This window comes from Hemitrygon akajei, chromosome 3 (genome assembly GCF_048418815.1).
Source record: "Hemitrygon akajei chromosome 3, sHemAka1.3, whole genome shotgun sequence".
Lineage (NCBI taxonomy): Eukaryota > Metazoa > Chordata > Chondrichthyes > Myliobatiformes > Dasyatidae > Hemitrygon > Hemitrygon akajei.
Window position 1 is genome coordinate 176,206,049 of NC_133126.1, and position 15,201 is coordinate 176,221,249.

The 15,201-nt window shown below is 41.6% G+C and overlaps 1 protein-coding gene and 1 long non-coding RNA gene across 5 annotated transcripts in view; one reads left to right on the plus strand and one right to left on the minus strand.

Annotated features, from left to right (window-relative positions):
* The window catches only part of LOC140725657 (uncharacterized), a 75,967-nt gene extending 74,173 nt beyond the window's left edge, over nt 1–1,794 (minus strand). Inside the window, exon 1 of the long non-coding RNA XR_012098404.1 lies at nt 1,658–1,794. This is a non-coding gene — a long non-coding RNA (uncharacterized lncRNA). The remainder of the gene's footprint in view (nt 1–1,657) is intronic.
* Nucleotides 1–15,201, plus strand: part of nyap2a (neuronal tyrosine-phosphorylated phosphoinositide-3-kinase adaptor 2a) — a 206,021-nt gene that overhangs the window by 1,913 nt on the left and 188,907 nt on the right. For all 4 annotated transcript variants that reach the window (XM_073041419.1, XM_073041418.1, XM_073041420.1 and 1 more), the window contains exon 2: nt 592–833. In XM_073041419.1, coding sequence (XP_072897520.1) covers nt 631–833 — 203 coding nt within the window. In that variant the 5' untranslated portion in view covers nt 592–630. The remainder of the gene's footprint in view (nt 1–591; nt 834–15,201) is intronic.

Consider the following 15,201-nt stretch of genomic DNA (forward strand, 5'->3'; position numbering starts at 1 on the left):
TCTTTATTACTTTGTATCCTCTTGTCCACCAAGAACAATAAACACAGATCCATGGAGACAGCCCACACAATATGCCAGGAGAACTCAGCAGGTCAGGCAGCATCCATGGAAATGAATAAACAGTGACATTTCAGCCCAAGACCCTTCATCAGGAGACACAGCAATATTGCATGACTAACAAATTCTTTCTGTGTCAATTTGTTGCATCCAGCTGAGACAATGGGTATGTAATCAGACTGGCTTCCATCAAATCTTCAAAGGGTTTTTAGGGTTAAAACAAAAACTGAGTGGACTCCAGGATCATTTACCTAAGATTCTCATATTCCAATAATGAATTTTAGAAGTTGCAAACAAGAAGTCAAGTATTTTGCTGTGATCTTCCTGGTGACAAAATAGTTTCAATTCTTGGGGAATGTGTTCATTAAAATTCTTTATGCCAGTCGACCATTTGCGCATACTCCTATTTAGTGGAGCTGTACTTCTTTAGCGGACAGTAAAAGTAATCCCTTTAGGCAAATGGCTAAATATTTGGAAATACTGAGCATACCACTGATGAATTGTTTGAACACACTTGCTGTTTCTACATCACAGGACGAACTACTCCCCTTATCATCTGCTTTCTGAAGGAAGATGACTTCTAAGCAGGAAGATGCTGCCTTAGCCAATTTTCTTCAGTTCATTGAAGATAAGGGACTGAGGGCTTATGATGCTTTGGTGATACAGAATGCTTCAGACATTGCTCGTGAAAATGATCGCATGCGGAATGAAACAAATTTGGCTTACCTCAAGGAAAAAAGTGAGAGAAGGAGAAGGCAAGAGGAAGCAATAAAGAGGTAATTACTAAATACGTTTTGCATGTGTGTCTAAAAAGATGAAATTCATTTCCAAAGATATTTATAAAATGCTAGTAATTGATGCTCATTTTAGGGTGTTGCATTATCAGGACAAGAACGTAATGCCACTTGACACAAAACAGAATGTTCTGACGCTGAGGAGTGTTGTATAATGTCCTTTTAAGGCCACAAGGCTTATTTGTCATAAATAGTCATATTATGAGGTCAAATAGAGGTTGATTTCTCTTTGATTGATTTGCATGTAATTGGCTGTCATTTGCCAGTGTTTTCACTAATCAATGGCTCTTTCCAAGGTCAGAAAAACTGACAGAAAGTGACTAGCAATTAACTCATTTTAAGACTGTTTTCCGTAAGTGTGACATTCTAAATATGACAGTCACAGCTGTATGCCAGATGCAAGATTCATTTATAATGTCTCATATTTATGTGTAACATGGAAGTGGCTGCATGGAACTGGTGTGAAACATAAATCAGGGTAGGAAAGTTTTCTTTGTAATGTGAAGGTCATTTTGTTTTCACAGAAGCAATTACTTTATTGTGAAAAATACATCTGAAATGGTAGTCTCTGCATGTTGATTGTATCACAATAATGGCTGAGCCTTCTCCTGATGCTGCAATAAGCAGTGATCCAACATACATGCTCTAATGTTCAAGGTGAAACTAAAAGTCCCCATACCACCATCCAGGGAAAAGCAGTCAGGAAGCGTCAAGCATCGTTTTACACAAAACAGAATACTCTCTCTGTTGCAAAAGCACAATCAATTGAAACCATCAAAAGCTGATGAAATGCTCATTCATCTCACCTGCTGTACATCGAACCATATTGCACTTTGACGAACCGCCAAATTTCCCTTCAAAACTCTGCAGCTACACTTCAAGAGTATTTTACAGCAAATGAAGAGGGTTTGGAGGTTTCCAAGAGACATGGGCTCCTTAATGCAAAAAGTTCAAATGTTCTGGAGTGTGGCAGCTGTTGGTGATACCTGTTAGCTTGATTTTCTCCTTCATTCTTCAGATCAATGATGTTTTGCTCCTTCATGTGCTAGACAAACAGGTTGATGATTGGACCTTGGTGAGTGAAAGGAACACCAGTCTGTCATTATCATATGTCAGGCTGAAGGACGGGGACAACGAAAGCAAGGAAAAACAAGCAGAACTATCAAATGCACATTAGTGTGGAGGATGGGGGTGGGGATTTGAACCCTACTGAGCAGCTAAAATTGAGTGGCTCCATTTCATACTCCATTGTGACCATTTTGATATTAGAGGCTTTGGTAGCCAGATGCTGTGGTCCGCAAATGCCCAAATGGTCTTGAAGGCAATTGAACTGGAACTCCATGGATATGCCGCCACTGCTCCTTTAGGGCCTACAGTATGACCCTTCACTTCCTGCTGCTTCCCAGGGAGTGAGGAAACCTCCTTGCTACTATTTCCCTGCATGCCTGATCTTCCTGACCTGTCCTGTGGCTTCTAACTCCAAGTAGTATGTGGACACGGCAGCATGTTGGTGAGGCCCGAGGCTTCAGATTCCACATGCCCAAAATATAGAACTTCTAGTGCGATCACTCCAGTCAAGTATAACGTTCTCCTAAGGGGTTATCCCCTTAATGAAGAACACCTGTGCATGATATTGTTTAATGTGGGAAGTCTGATGCACCGACAGTCACCGCATGATCCTTGACAGATCGGGATCACGGTCCTGTAGCACGGAATACGAGACGATTGGAGATCTTTCACTGGAGTTGTGATGTGTCGTCACCTTCTGTCACCTCGACCGTTGAGGTCTTGGTTGGATCGTTCTTTGTCTGGAACTTCCAGCTTGCCTTACCACCATGAGTGATCCCAAGGAACTAAGCTCCAGACAGCATCACTCTTGGGATCTCAGCAACTCACAGGCCTCCCCACCACCACATGGTGATGATCCTTAAAGAAGCTCAAAATCTCTATACCCACGCGCCCCCACTCAAAGTCCGCTTTACCTCTTAAAATTATTTAGCTGACAGGTGCCTGTTTGATAAGTTCAGATTCCTCCCACTCTTCCCATATAAATAGGATAACTAATAAAAGCCAAAGTGATATACTGTTAACATTACTGAATAACTAGGACACCTGATGGGAAGTGACATGAAAGGCCGATAATTCGCACTGCAAAGCCATATAAATAGAATTGTTCATGTCTAGCATTTTGACACATTGATATTTGTCACACTGTCATCAGAGTAGAGGGCTATTTTCTGCTTGTCAATGAATTACGAAGGGACAAATTCACAATTTAAAAGTGAGCAGATTCACTGTGACCGAGAATGGGAGAACGTTCGATTTGGAGGTGGGTGTTGAATTATCTTTAAGTACTGATGGAGAAGAATAGGTTTTGAAAAAAAAACTAGCTAAACTGCCAAATGTTAATGACACTCAGCCTGGTCTGTTTAAAAAGAAGCCAGAGTGTTGGCAATAGGGATTTTGAGAGCAGTTTTATTAATACTGTAACTAGAGCTGGACGATGTTAATTGTGGCTGGTCTAACATGGATTACAGGCTGTCTGTTAGGCTGCAAATATTATCTGAAGTATCTCACTGTTTGCTGCCAAAGTTGCTGAGCCATCTCCAGTGTGGCTGTGATGTGCAAACTAAGATTTATTTGCAAAAGTTTCTTTGACCTTCGTATTGGAAGGGATCCCAGAGTGCGCAGATTAGGTAAATCATTATGTCAATCAATGTACTCTGCCCATTTAAACCTTTGCACCAACAAGTTGAACCTCAATAATACAGTTAACTTCATGTGCCCAACACACACACACACACACACACACACACACACACACACACACACACACACACACACACACACACACACACACACACACACACACACACACACACACACACACACACACACACACACACACACACACACACACTCACTCACTCAATAGGAAGCATGGTGACACTTATGGGCAAACCCCAGGCCAATCCACACTGATTTGATTTAACACAAGTGACACATTTCACTGTAAGTTTCGATGTGTTTTGTTATGCACTTAGTGGCCACTTTATTAGGTACACCTGTACAACTGCTCATTAACGGAATTATCTAATCAGCCAATCTTGTGGCAGCAACACAATACATAACAACATGCAGGCATGGTCAAGAGATTCAGTTATTTTTCAGAGCAGACTCCATAATGGAGCAGAAATGTGACCTAAGTAACTCTGACCATGGAGTGATAGCTGGTATCAGACGGGGTGGTTTGAGTATCTCACAAGCTGCTGGCCTCCTGGGATTTTGACAGGCAGTAGTCTCTAGAGTTTACAGAGAATTTCACGAAAAACAAAAATAAACATCCAGTGAGTGTCAGTACTGTTGTCGAAAATGCCTTGTTAATGAGAGAGGTCAGAGGAGAATGGCCAGACTGGTTCAAGCTGACAGAAAGGTGACAGTAACTCAAGTAAGTGCATATTACAGCAGTGGTGTGCATAAGAGCATCTCTGAACAAACAACATTTCAATCCTTGAAGTGGATGGCTTATAGCGGCAGAAGACCACAGATAAAACTTTAGTGGCCACTTTTTTAGGTTCAGGAGTGTTCATATGACAAATAAAGCTAACCTTTATTTTTACCTGTATTCAGTGGGATCATCATCACCAGGATAATTATTCTGCAGACTGTTGCTTTGAGTAAAACTATGTTAAATGCTTCTAGATCACCAAGTCTCAATGTACATTGAGGGGTGCGGGCTGAAGCGCAAGGAGATGCTGCTTGCTCCAAGGCTACTGGAATGCCTAGTATCTCCCAGATCTGATTACAGCTGCGTCATTGCTCTTGGAGTATGGTATTATGTTGCAGTTGAAGATGTAATTGAATGTGTCTGAATACTGACTTTAGCCATTACCCTCTGCAGCAATGCGGACAGGTTTTACACTGAGACTCACATTCTGGGATAGCTCCTCCCATTCCTTCCCTATCCTTGATGCCTCTCTCCTTCCCACTTCCTCTGTTCAGGTCTTTAGTGCATCACAGGAAAAACATGAAGTTTCCACTCTCTCCTTCAGGGAGCCATGCTTAATTGGCCAAGCCACATATGTCTCTACACTTTCACAAGTTTCAATAACCAACACGTACTTCCAATTTCAAAGATTAGAAGACTATTGAATGATTCCTTAGGACAGAGAGTATACTCAACCTCACAATTTATCTTGCCCGTCATCCTATCATCTGGCTACAGTGCAGTTACTCTGTACCTGTAGCACTTTATTCTGCATTCTGATATTGTTTTCCCCTGTGTGACCGCAATATACTGAAATGATTGGGTGGCAGGGTGAAGATACTGCTCAACCAAGGGAGATGTAAGGTGCTCCTTCCCTCCACTAACCTGCAGGTAACCCATGAACAAAGTGTAGAACTTGCTTATCTCTCCCAATCAGCTTCACGTGAAGCCATGGAACCAGTTGGAGAATGGACATATGAGCAGCTAGTGCCTGTTACAAGTCCTGGTTATGTGACCACTGATGTCAGGAAGACAATCAATGAAGAGTATTGATAATGGGTGGAGTCACGCATCCTGTAAAGACTCTGCCCAGGAAAACACAATGAGAGACCACTTCCGTAGTAAAATTTAACAAGAACAATCATGGTTATGGAAGAACCATGATCACCCATGTCATACAACATGGCACATAATGAACAAACAATGAAATGATCTGTAAGCATGGTATGCAAAACAAAGTCTATCATTGTGCCTCAGTACATGTGTCTTTAAGAAGGGAGGAAGATAAACAAGAGGAAATTATGGGCCAGTTAGCCTAACCTCAGTGGTTGGGAAAGTGTTGGAGTCTATTATTAAGGATGAGATTTCAGAGTTCTTGGAGACTAATGATAAAATAAGTCAAAGTCAGCATGGTTTCTGTAAAGGGAAATCTTGCCTGACAAATCAGTTGGAAATCTTCGAAGCAGTAACAAGCAGGGTGGACAAAGGATGTCATTTACTTGGATTTTCAGAAGGCATTTGATAAGTTGCATCAAGTGAGGCTGTTTAACAAGATAATATCCTATGATTTTACAGGAAAGGTACTGACAGGCAGGAGGCAGTGAGTGGGAATAAAGGGGGCCTTTTCTGGGTGACTGCTGGTGTTCCTCAAGGGTCAGTATTGGGACCGCTACTCTTCATAAGTTTTGTCAATGATTTAGATAATGGAATTAATGGCTTAGTGGCAAATTTTGCAAATCATACAAAGATAGGTGGATGCGTAGGTAGTGCTGAGGAAGCAATGCGTTTGCTGCAGGAACTGGGCAAATTGGAAGAATGAGCAAAAAGGTGGTGGTTGGGATATAGTGTTGGGAAACGTATGATAATGCACTTTGGTAAAAGGAACAATAGTGCTGACTATTATCTAAATGGGGAGAGGGTTCAACCATCAGAGGTGCAGTGGGACTTAGGAGTCCTCGTGCAAGACTCACAGAAGGTTCGTTCGCAGGTTGAGTCTGTGGTAAAGAAGGCAAATGCAATGTTGCCATTTATTTCAAGGGGAATAGAATATAAAAGCAAGGAGATAATGCTGAGCCTTTATAAGACACTAGTCAGGCCGCTCTTGGAGTATTGTCAATAGTTTTCGGCCCCTTACTTCAGAAATGATGTATTGTCATTGGCGCGAGTTCAGAGAAGGTTCATGAGGATGATTCTGGGAATGGAGGGGTTAACATATGAGGAGTGTCTGGCAGCTTTGGGCCTGTACTTACTGGAATTTAGAAGAATGCATGGAGATCTAATTGAAATCTACTGAATGTTGAAAAGACCAGATAAGATGGATGTGGAGACGATGTTTCCTCTGGTGGAGGTATTCAGAACTAGAGGGCAGAGCCTCAAAATTCAGGGGGGACCTTTTAGAACAGAAGGAAGAGTTTTTTTAAAGTGGAAGAGTGGTGAATCTGTGAGTATATTTAAAACGAAAGTTCATAGATTCCTGATTGGTCGGGGGCATCAAGGGATATGGTGAGAGGGCAGGTGTATGGGGTGAATGAGATCTGGGATCAGCCATGATGAAATGCTGAAGCGGATTCAGTGAGCAGAATGGCCTAATTTTGCTCCTATGTCTTATGGTCTCATGTGAAAATAATAAACCAATTTACCAATTTACCAGATGTGTACGCTTCTATGAATAGAACAACCTGCTTACAACTGAGCTTGTGAAATTTCACCACAGCCTTCTTCTCCTCTGCTACCCACTTCAACATTGTACATTACACAACATGGTTGGACATAACCAGACAAGTGACCTGGTGGCATCAGTTGATTAAGCTTGATAGAAGAATTTCCAGAAATCATAGATGATCCACCCTCCACTATTAATAATCCCACAATGAAGATCAAATGAGCGGCCACTTCAAAATGCAAAGGCTAGACAAGGAAATCAACTAGATTTATTGAAGGAAAATGCTGTCTAACATGCTTAATGGGTTTTTTGAAATGCAGTTGCTTGCATCTGTAAAAAGAATGCACTACCTATGGAGTTTATTGATTTATAGAAGATATTTAATAGGTGTCTCACAGGCTTTTCAATAAAATTTAAGCATACTGCAATAAGATGGATAGATTGTCCCAAGACAGACAGTGTTGGATACAGGTTTATGGAGTACAAGAATGAAGCAACAAAACAAAACTAGGGACATCAGCAAATACAAGGAGGCAGCACAAGATTTTAGGGGTCAATGATTGATGGAATCGGTAGCAAGACGTCAGAAGATGGAGGGGAGGAAAAAACATAGATGGGCCATGGCACAGAAGCAGAACATGCTGGCAATACCCAGCAAGTCAATGAACTTTCATCAGAACCCGATTAACAACTGGAGCCATAAACTTGGGCTCTATATCTCCTCTGAACTATAAGTGTGATTTTCTTTGAATTTCAATCACATGTTATCAGTCACCTATTTTGTGTGGACTATTCCACTCAGTGAATAGTATAATGTGACTGTATGTATCCCAGGATCATGCTGAAAGTGGGCTGCATATGTTGCTGATGTCATTAATTAATGTGCAAAGCAAGTGTGTTGTTGCTAAATTAAGATCCATTTATCACCACACATGAAAAAATTGCCTTCTGATGGAGAGAAATCCCTCATTCTCCTCTTGTCCAAAGCATCAAGAGGATTTGAAGAGGTTGTCACTGATTTGAAGTAGATCTGGTTGGCAAGGACCAAGGAAATCAGTATTTCTCGGAGACCTGGCTAAGTGTGAGGTATGAGTAGGAGAGTGAGTAAGACACTTGCAGGAGGGCTGATTTTGCCACTGATGTGTGAGCTGTAGGTCTCAGATGCATTGGAGCAACTCACGAAGACTTCTTCAGTGAGACCCAGAAAATATTCCACCTTCTACTAACTAAAAGGACAAGGAAATCTCTGCCACTCTTCCAAACTTTTTCCCAGGATTGGGAGTTTGTCTCACTAACCCTAGTAATCCATTGGAGGATGGTTTCTGGGTTGCCTTGTGTTAAATTGCCTTCAAGTCAGGATGGCTGCCCTCTGAGCCAATAAGCCAGAGGTTGCTGTGTACCTCTCACACACTGGATGGTTTGAAGCTGTAAAAAGTCAGAACAGAACGGAAGTCCCCTGTGCTCTGTATTTCATGCAAACTTGCCAATTATCCAAGCATGCTGGTATGTCTGCTTACTAGTCTTCATCTGTAGGTTGCTCCAGAGATTCCCTGCCCTGGATCTTCTAGAAGCGACCTGAGATGTAACTACATCTTTCAGGGTCATGGCCTTTGGCTACACTTATGCAGCCCTGTCTGTAGGTTAATCAGGTTTAGTGACTCACCATGTATAAATCCCTCATTTTGCATAATATGCTGATGCAGTGGTTCCCAACCTGAGGTACACAGACCCCTTGCTTAATTGTATTGGTCCATGGTATAAAAAAGGTTGGGATCCCTGTATGACCTGGAGATGACCAATATCATCCCAACCACTTCAAGGCTCTAGTCAGGTGGTAGTTGTTGTCTATTTGAAAGAGGAAAGGATTGGTTGACAGTGAAGTCGTGGTTAAGGAGGAGGTATATCCTTACATTATTTGCACCCTATAAATCTGAAGTGGCTGTGAAATGAAGGTGACTGAGATATGTGAAGCTCAGATGGTTGAACTGGAGATAAATGTAGACTTTAAGATAAAAATAAAGAATTTCCATGAAGACTAATTGGGATAGAGCTGAATAGTTGGACTGGGTTTTGGTTTATCCTAATACCATGGGTTGATGCCTTTGCCCTCAGCTGTAAATTATTCCACTTCCAACTTGATAATGTTGATGCTAAATTATTTTCCTAATATTGATAAGCAAATTAGGACCATTATAAGTGGCAGAATCAAATGTAACATAGAGCAATTCAATGTTAATGTCTTGATTTTTTGCCTCTTGGGAAATGATAAGACACAATCACATAAAATTTGCTTGTGCCACAATAATATTATTTGATACAGATTTGGAGACAGTAAGACAAATTTGAGCTTTGTGTCTGAGGAAGAGCAGAATAAAAAGGAGATATTTGGATGGAAAAAAAATAAAAAATTATAAAACCAAATCCTCTTCTTGTGGAAAATTTATTTGTGTATACATTTTGTAAATATGTTAAAATAGGAAATAATTTGGGAGGAGTAGAACATTATGGTATAGTAAGACTTTATACTCAGTTTGAAGGGATTTCAAGCATTATAGTGATAATTGATTTCATTGCTGGTCTGTGTCTGGCACCAGGAGGTGAAACACTTGGCTAGGGATTAATAACATTCCTACCGAACAATACCTCAATTAAAGACATTTCTTTAATCAGTGCACCCTCCATGATGGAGCTGTTAATGTTGTCCTGGTGCCTGTGCTCATCAGATGTTGCAGTTCATTTGAATACTTTATTGTTCCTCCCAGTGCATTACATATGAAGTGTTCATTAAGGGAAGCAGTCCTTCATTAAATAGGAAATAGGCTCTAAATGAGCCTTGCATACATTTGCTCTTCATTGCAAAATATGCAACTGGTGTACTTTATGGTTCCATGAGCACATCAGATACTGAATTAGTTTCAGCACCACATTGTGGCAAAAGTAGCCATGATGCCAGTGCCAAATATCACAATAAAATAATTATTAATCAATTGTTAATTGATTGAATATTGTCACATATACCAAGGTACAGTGAAAAACTTGTCTTGTAAACTGTCCATATAGATCAATTCCTTACAACCGCCCACTAAAGTAATACAAGATAAAAAGAAACACGTTGCAGAATAAAGTATTATTGTGCTGAGAAACTGCAATGAAGGTAGAGTAAGGTGCAAGGTCACAAAGAGTTAGATTGTGAGGTCAACAGTCAATATTATTGTACTAGTGAACAATTCAATAATCCAGTAACAGTGGAATAGAAGCTGTCCTTGAACCTGTTGGTACATGCTCTCAAGATTTTGTACCACCTACCTGATAGGGGTGGTGGGGAGAAGAAAGGAAGTCCAGAGTGGGTGGGATCTTTGATTATGAGGACCTCCATTGGTCATGGATATTGCATCCTGGTTGTCTATGTGATACGCAAGCCAATACGCAGGCCAGGGCAGCACAGTTTGGAGAGCAAGGCGTTGCCCATGCAGTAGGCTCCCGCTCTTCACAAAGTTGATGAATCCAAAGGATTGGCAGAATCCAACATGATTTGACACCAGCGGCATCTCAGGAATTGTCAGTCAGTGTTGAGCTCAACATTGAACTGCCTTAGGGGCTCCAGCTCTAGATTTTTGTCGGGGTTTACTCCTGAAGTCTTTCCCATAATTGGGTATGGGTATAGCTGCAAGCCAATGGATCAGAGATTTCCTTCTCTAAGAGGAGCTGCCAACCATGGCCAATGAGTCCCAACTCTCCTAAGCGACTGGTTTTTAGACACCAGTAACCTGCTTTTGCACCTTCTCCTGTCAGTAGAAATGAATCTCCTGGCCTTAATAACTAAGCCTTCTATGAAGGCCAGGCACTGGACTTGGTTGTCAGAGGCTTTGTGATGCATGCCATTGGGAGTGTTTAATGGGTAGAGGGAGCCTGTCCCCACTACCTCTGCCAGCTACGACTACCTTAAGGATCACTGATTATGCTGCCAGTTTTACCGAGGAAGTAAGAAATGTAGACAGGTCATAGGCAGAAGGCTGGTTTCCATGATATGCTGTGCAATATCTACAATCCTCCGCATTTTCTTGATATCTCGGGAAAAGCAGTTGCCATACCAAGCTGTAATGCATCCAAATAGGTAGCTTTCTATGAGGCAGCAATAAAAATTGGTCAGGCTTTATAGGGACATATGAAGAGTTCTCTAGCTTCCTGAGGGAGTAAAGTCATGGAGCGTTTTTTTGATTGTGGTATCATTGAAGGAAAGATTGCTGTCATGCCGTCATGTCACTAGGCTCTGTATCTCCTACCTATACTCAGACCGATTGTTATTTGAGATACGGCCCACTGCAGTGCGCAAGCTTGCAGGTGTAGTGAGAGCAGAACCTGGCCAAGCAGTTGTGAGAGTCTAGGAGTCAAAGTAGGGGCTGAGGATGCAGCCTTGTGGGGAACTGGTTTCGTGGATAACCTTTGTATAGGTGTTGCTGCCTATCCTTATTGATTGGGGTCTGTTGACCAGGAAGTAAAGGATACAATTGCAAAGTGATGCATTGAATCTATGGCTGAACATATCAAGTAAACCATATTTGTCACTGATAATAACAATTTGCATTGAACCATTCAAGACTCTTTCACAGGGTATTTTCAAAGGTTGATGCAAAGCTGCACGAGGAGAATGAAAGCAAATGTCCAAATGTTTGGTCAAAGATGTTTATTTTAAGGAGCATCTTAAAGAAGGAGAGAGTGGTAAATAGATGGAAAGGCTTGAGGAAGGAAATCCAGATGGTTGCGTCAAATTAGATGAAGGTGTGTCCACCAATGATGGGTTGTTTAAAATTAGAGAAGGTCAATGAAGCAAAATTGAAGGACTAATAAAAGCCTGAAATGTTGAAAAGGATACAGAAAGAGGGAAGGGCTTCTCCATGCATGAATTTGAAAAGAATATTGAAATTTATAAGCAGGGATTTAATAGAACCATTGGAAATAGAGTGATGACTTTTGGGAATTTGGTACAAATTAGGACACAGGTAGTAAATGTTTTGTTTAAAAGTTTACAGATGGGAAAAAAATCTGGATCCATAGGAATAGCCAAGTAATAAAGGAATAAGTAAGTATTTCAGCAGCAGATGAGCAGAGTCACTGGAGCAACGAGACAAGGTTTGAGAGATGGAGAATGCTGTTTTGGAGATGACATGACCATGTGATCAAATACATGGGTAAAGGTGATTACTGTAATATGGGGCAGGAGTACTGCACTAACAACCTATATATTTCTTTCTTCATATATTAGAACCATAGAATTGTAAAGACATATACAGCACACCTACCAAACACCCATGAGGGACCTTGTCAAATGCCTTGCTAAAATTCATGTAGACAACACCTACCGCCTTGCCTTCATCAACTTTCTTTGTAACTTCATCGAAAATCTCTATAAGATTGGTTAGACATGACCTACCATGCACGAAGCCATGCAGACTATCCCTAATCAGTCCATGTCTATCCAAATACTTAAATATCTGGTCCCTTAGAATATCTTGCAATAACTTTCCCACTACTGATGACAGGCTTACTAGCCTATAATTTCCTGGTTTATTTTTCAGAGCCTTTCTTAAACTACGGAACAACATTAGCTATCGTCCAATGCTCCAGCACCTCACCTGTCACTAAGGTTGATTCAAATATCTCTGCAAGTACCCCTCCAATTTCTGCATGCCTCCCACAGTGTTTGAGGGAACACCTTGTCAGGCCTTGAAGAATTATCCACCCTGACTTGCCTCAGGATAGCAAACACCTCCTCCTCCATCATCTGTACAGGGTTCTATGAGATTGATGCCACTTTGCCTCACTTCTATAGACTCTGTGTCCATCTCCTAAGTATATAGAGATGCAAAAAGAATATTTACAATCTTCCCGAACTCTTTTGGCTCCACACATGGATTACCATTCTGATCTTCCCGAGGACCAACAATTTTGACCTTTGTAGAATCCCTTAGGATTCTCCTTCACCTTATCTACTGGAGAAACTTCATGCCTTCTTTTAGCCCTCCTGATCTATTTCTTAAGTGTTCTGTTGCATTCATTATACTACATAACTACCTCATTTGTTTCTACCTGCCTATATCTGCTATCAACCTCCTTTTTATCCTTAACCAGGGTCTCAATACCTCTTGAACATCAAGGTTCCCTAAACCCGTTATCTTTATCTTTCATTCTGATAGGCACATACAAGCTTTGTACTCTTAAAATTTCACTTTTGAGGGCCTTCCACTTACCAAGTACACATTTGCCAGAAAACAGCCTGTCCCAGTCTGTTCTTGCCAAGTCCTTTCTGATACCATCAAAACTGGCCTTTCTCCAAGTTAGGATCTCAACCTGAATACCAGACCTATCATTTCCCATATTTACTTTGAATCTAATGGCATTACGATCACTAAATGCAAAGTGTTTCCCTACACAAACCTCTGTCACCTGTGCTGTCTCATTCCATAATAACAGATCAAGTATCACACTCTCTCTCATTGGGACTTCTATGTACTAATTAAGGAAACTTTCCTAAGCACATTTGACAAACTCTCTCATCTAGTCCTTTTACTGTACAGGAGGCCCAGTCAATATGTGGAATTTAAAATCACTAACTATAACAACTTTATGCTTCTTACGACAGTGTTTGACCTGTCTGCAAATTAGCTTCTCTAAATCCCACAAACTGCTGGGTGGTCTATAATATATTCCCATTCCCGTGGTCATACTTTACTTACTCCTCAATTCTACCCATAAAGCCGCACAAGATGAGCTCTCCAGCCTGTCTCAACTGACCACTGCCATGACATTTTCCCTGACTAGTAAACACTACCTCTCTCCCTTTAATCCCTTCCTCTCTGCCATATCTAAAACAGCAGAACCCTGGAATACTGAGTTCTCAGTCCTGCCCTTCCTTCAACCAAGTCTCACTAATGGCTGCAATATCAGAAAGACCTCATCTGTCTTTCCTACAATATTTCTTGCATTGAAATATACTTAGCTCAGAACATTAGTTGTACCATGCTCAACCTTCTGGTTCTGACTTTGTCCATGGTCTTAACAACATCTCTCTCCACAATGGCTCCACTATCTGTCTAGAACTCTGGTCTCCATCCCTGTTAAACTCTATTTTAATGCCCCCTGTGCAGCACTAGCAAACCTTCCTGTTAGGATACTAGTCCCCCTCCAGTTCAGGTGCAAACCGTCTCTTCTGTATGGGTCCCACTTCCCTGGAAACATAGAAACATAGAAAACCTATAGCACAATACAGGCCCTTCAGCCCACAAAGTTGCGCCAAACATGTCCCTACCTTAGAAATTACTAGGCTTACCCATAGCCCTCTATTTTTCTAAGCTCCACGTACCTATCCAAAAGTCTCTTAAAAGACCCTATCGTATCTGCCTCCACCACCATTGCCAGCAGCCCATTCCACGCACTCACCACTCTCTGAGTAAAAAACTTACTCTTGACATCTCCTCTGTACCTGCTCCCCAGCACCTTAAACCTGTGTCCTCTTGTGGCAAACATTTCGGCCCTGGGAAAAAGCCTCTGACTATCCACACGATCAATACCTCTCATCATCTTATACACCTCTATCAGGTCACCTCAGGTCATTAGAAGAAATTCTAATGATCCAAAATTCTTATCTCCTCCCTCCAACACCAACACTTTAGCAAAAAGTTAAACTGCACGATTTCTATTTCTGGTCTCACTAGTACGTGGTACGTTCTCAGTAATCCCTGAAGAACACAACCCTGGAGGTCCTGCCCTTTAACTTAGTACCTAACTCACTCAACTCACTCTTCCTACCTTCTTCATTGGTATCTACATGGACCACAACCTCTGGATGCTCACACTCCCACTTAAGAATGCTGAGGTCTCGATCCGACAGGTCGTGAACCCTGGCACCCGGGAGGCAACATACCTACTGGGAATCTCGTTCTCATCCACAGAGCCTCCTTTCTGTTCCCATGACTACCAAATCTCCATCACCACGGCTGGCTTCTCCCCCCACCCCTTTCGCTTCTGAGTCACAGAACCAGAACACTATGCCTTTCCTTTGCTAGGTCATCCTCCCCCCCACCACAGTATTTAAAGTGGTATACCTGCTGTTGAGGGGGATAGCCACAGGGATACTCTGCACTGGCTGCTTAACCCCCTCTTCCCTTCCTGAATGTCACCTAGTCTACTGTGTCCTGCACCTC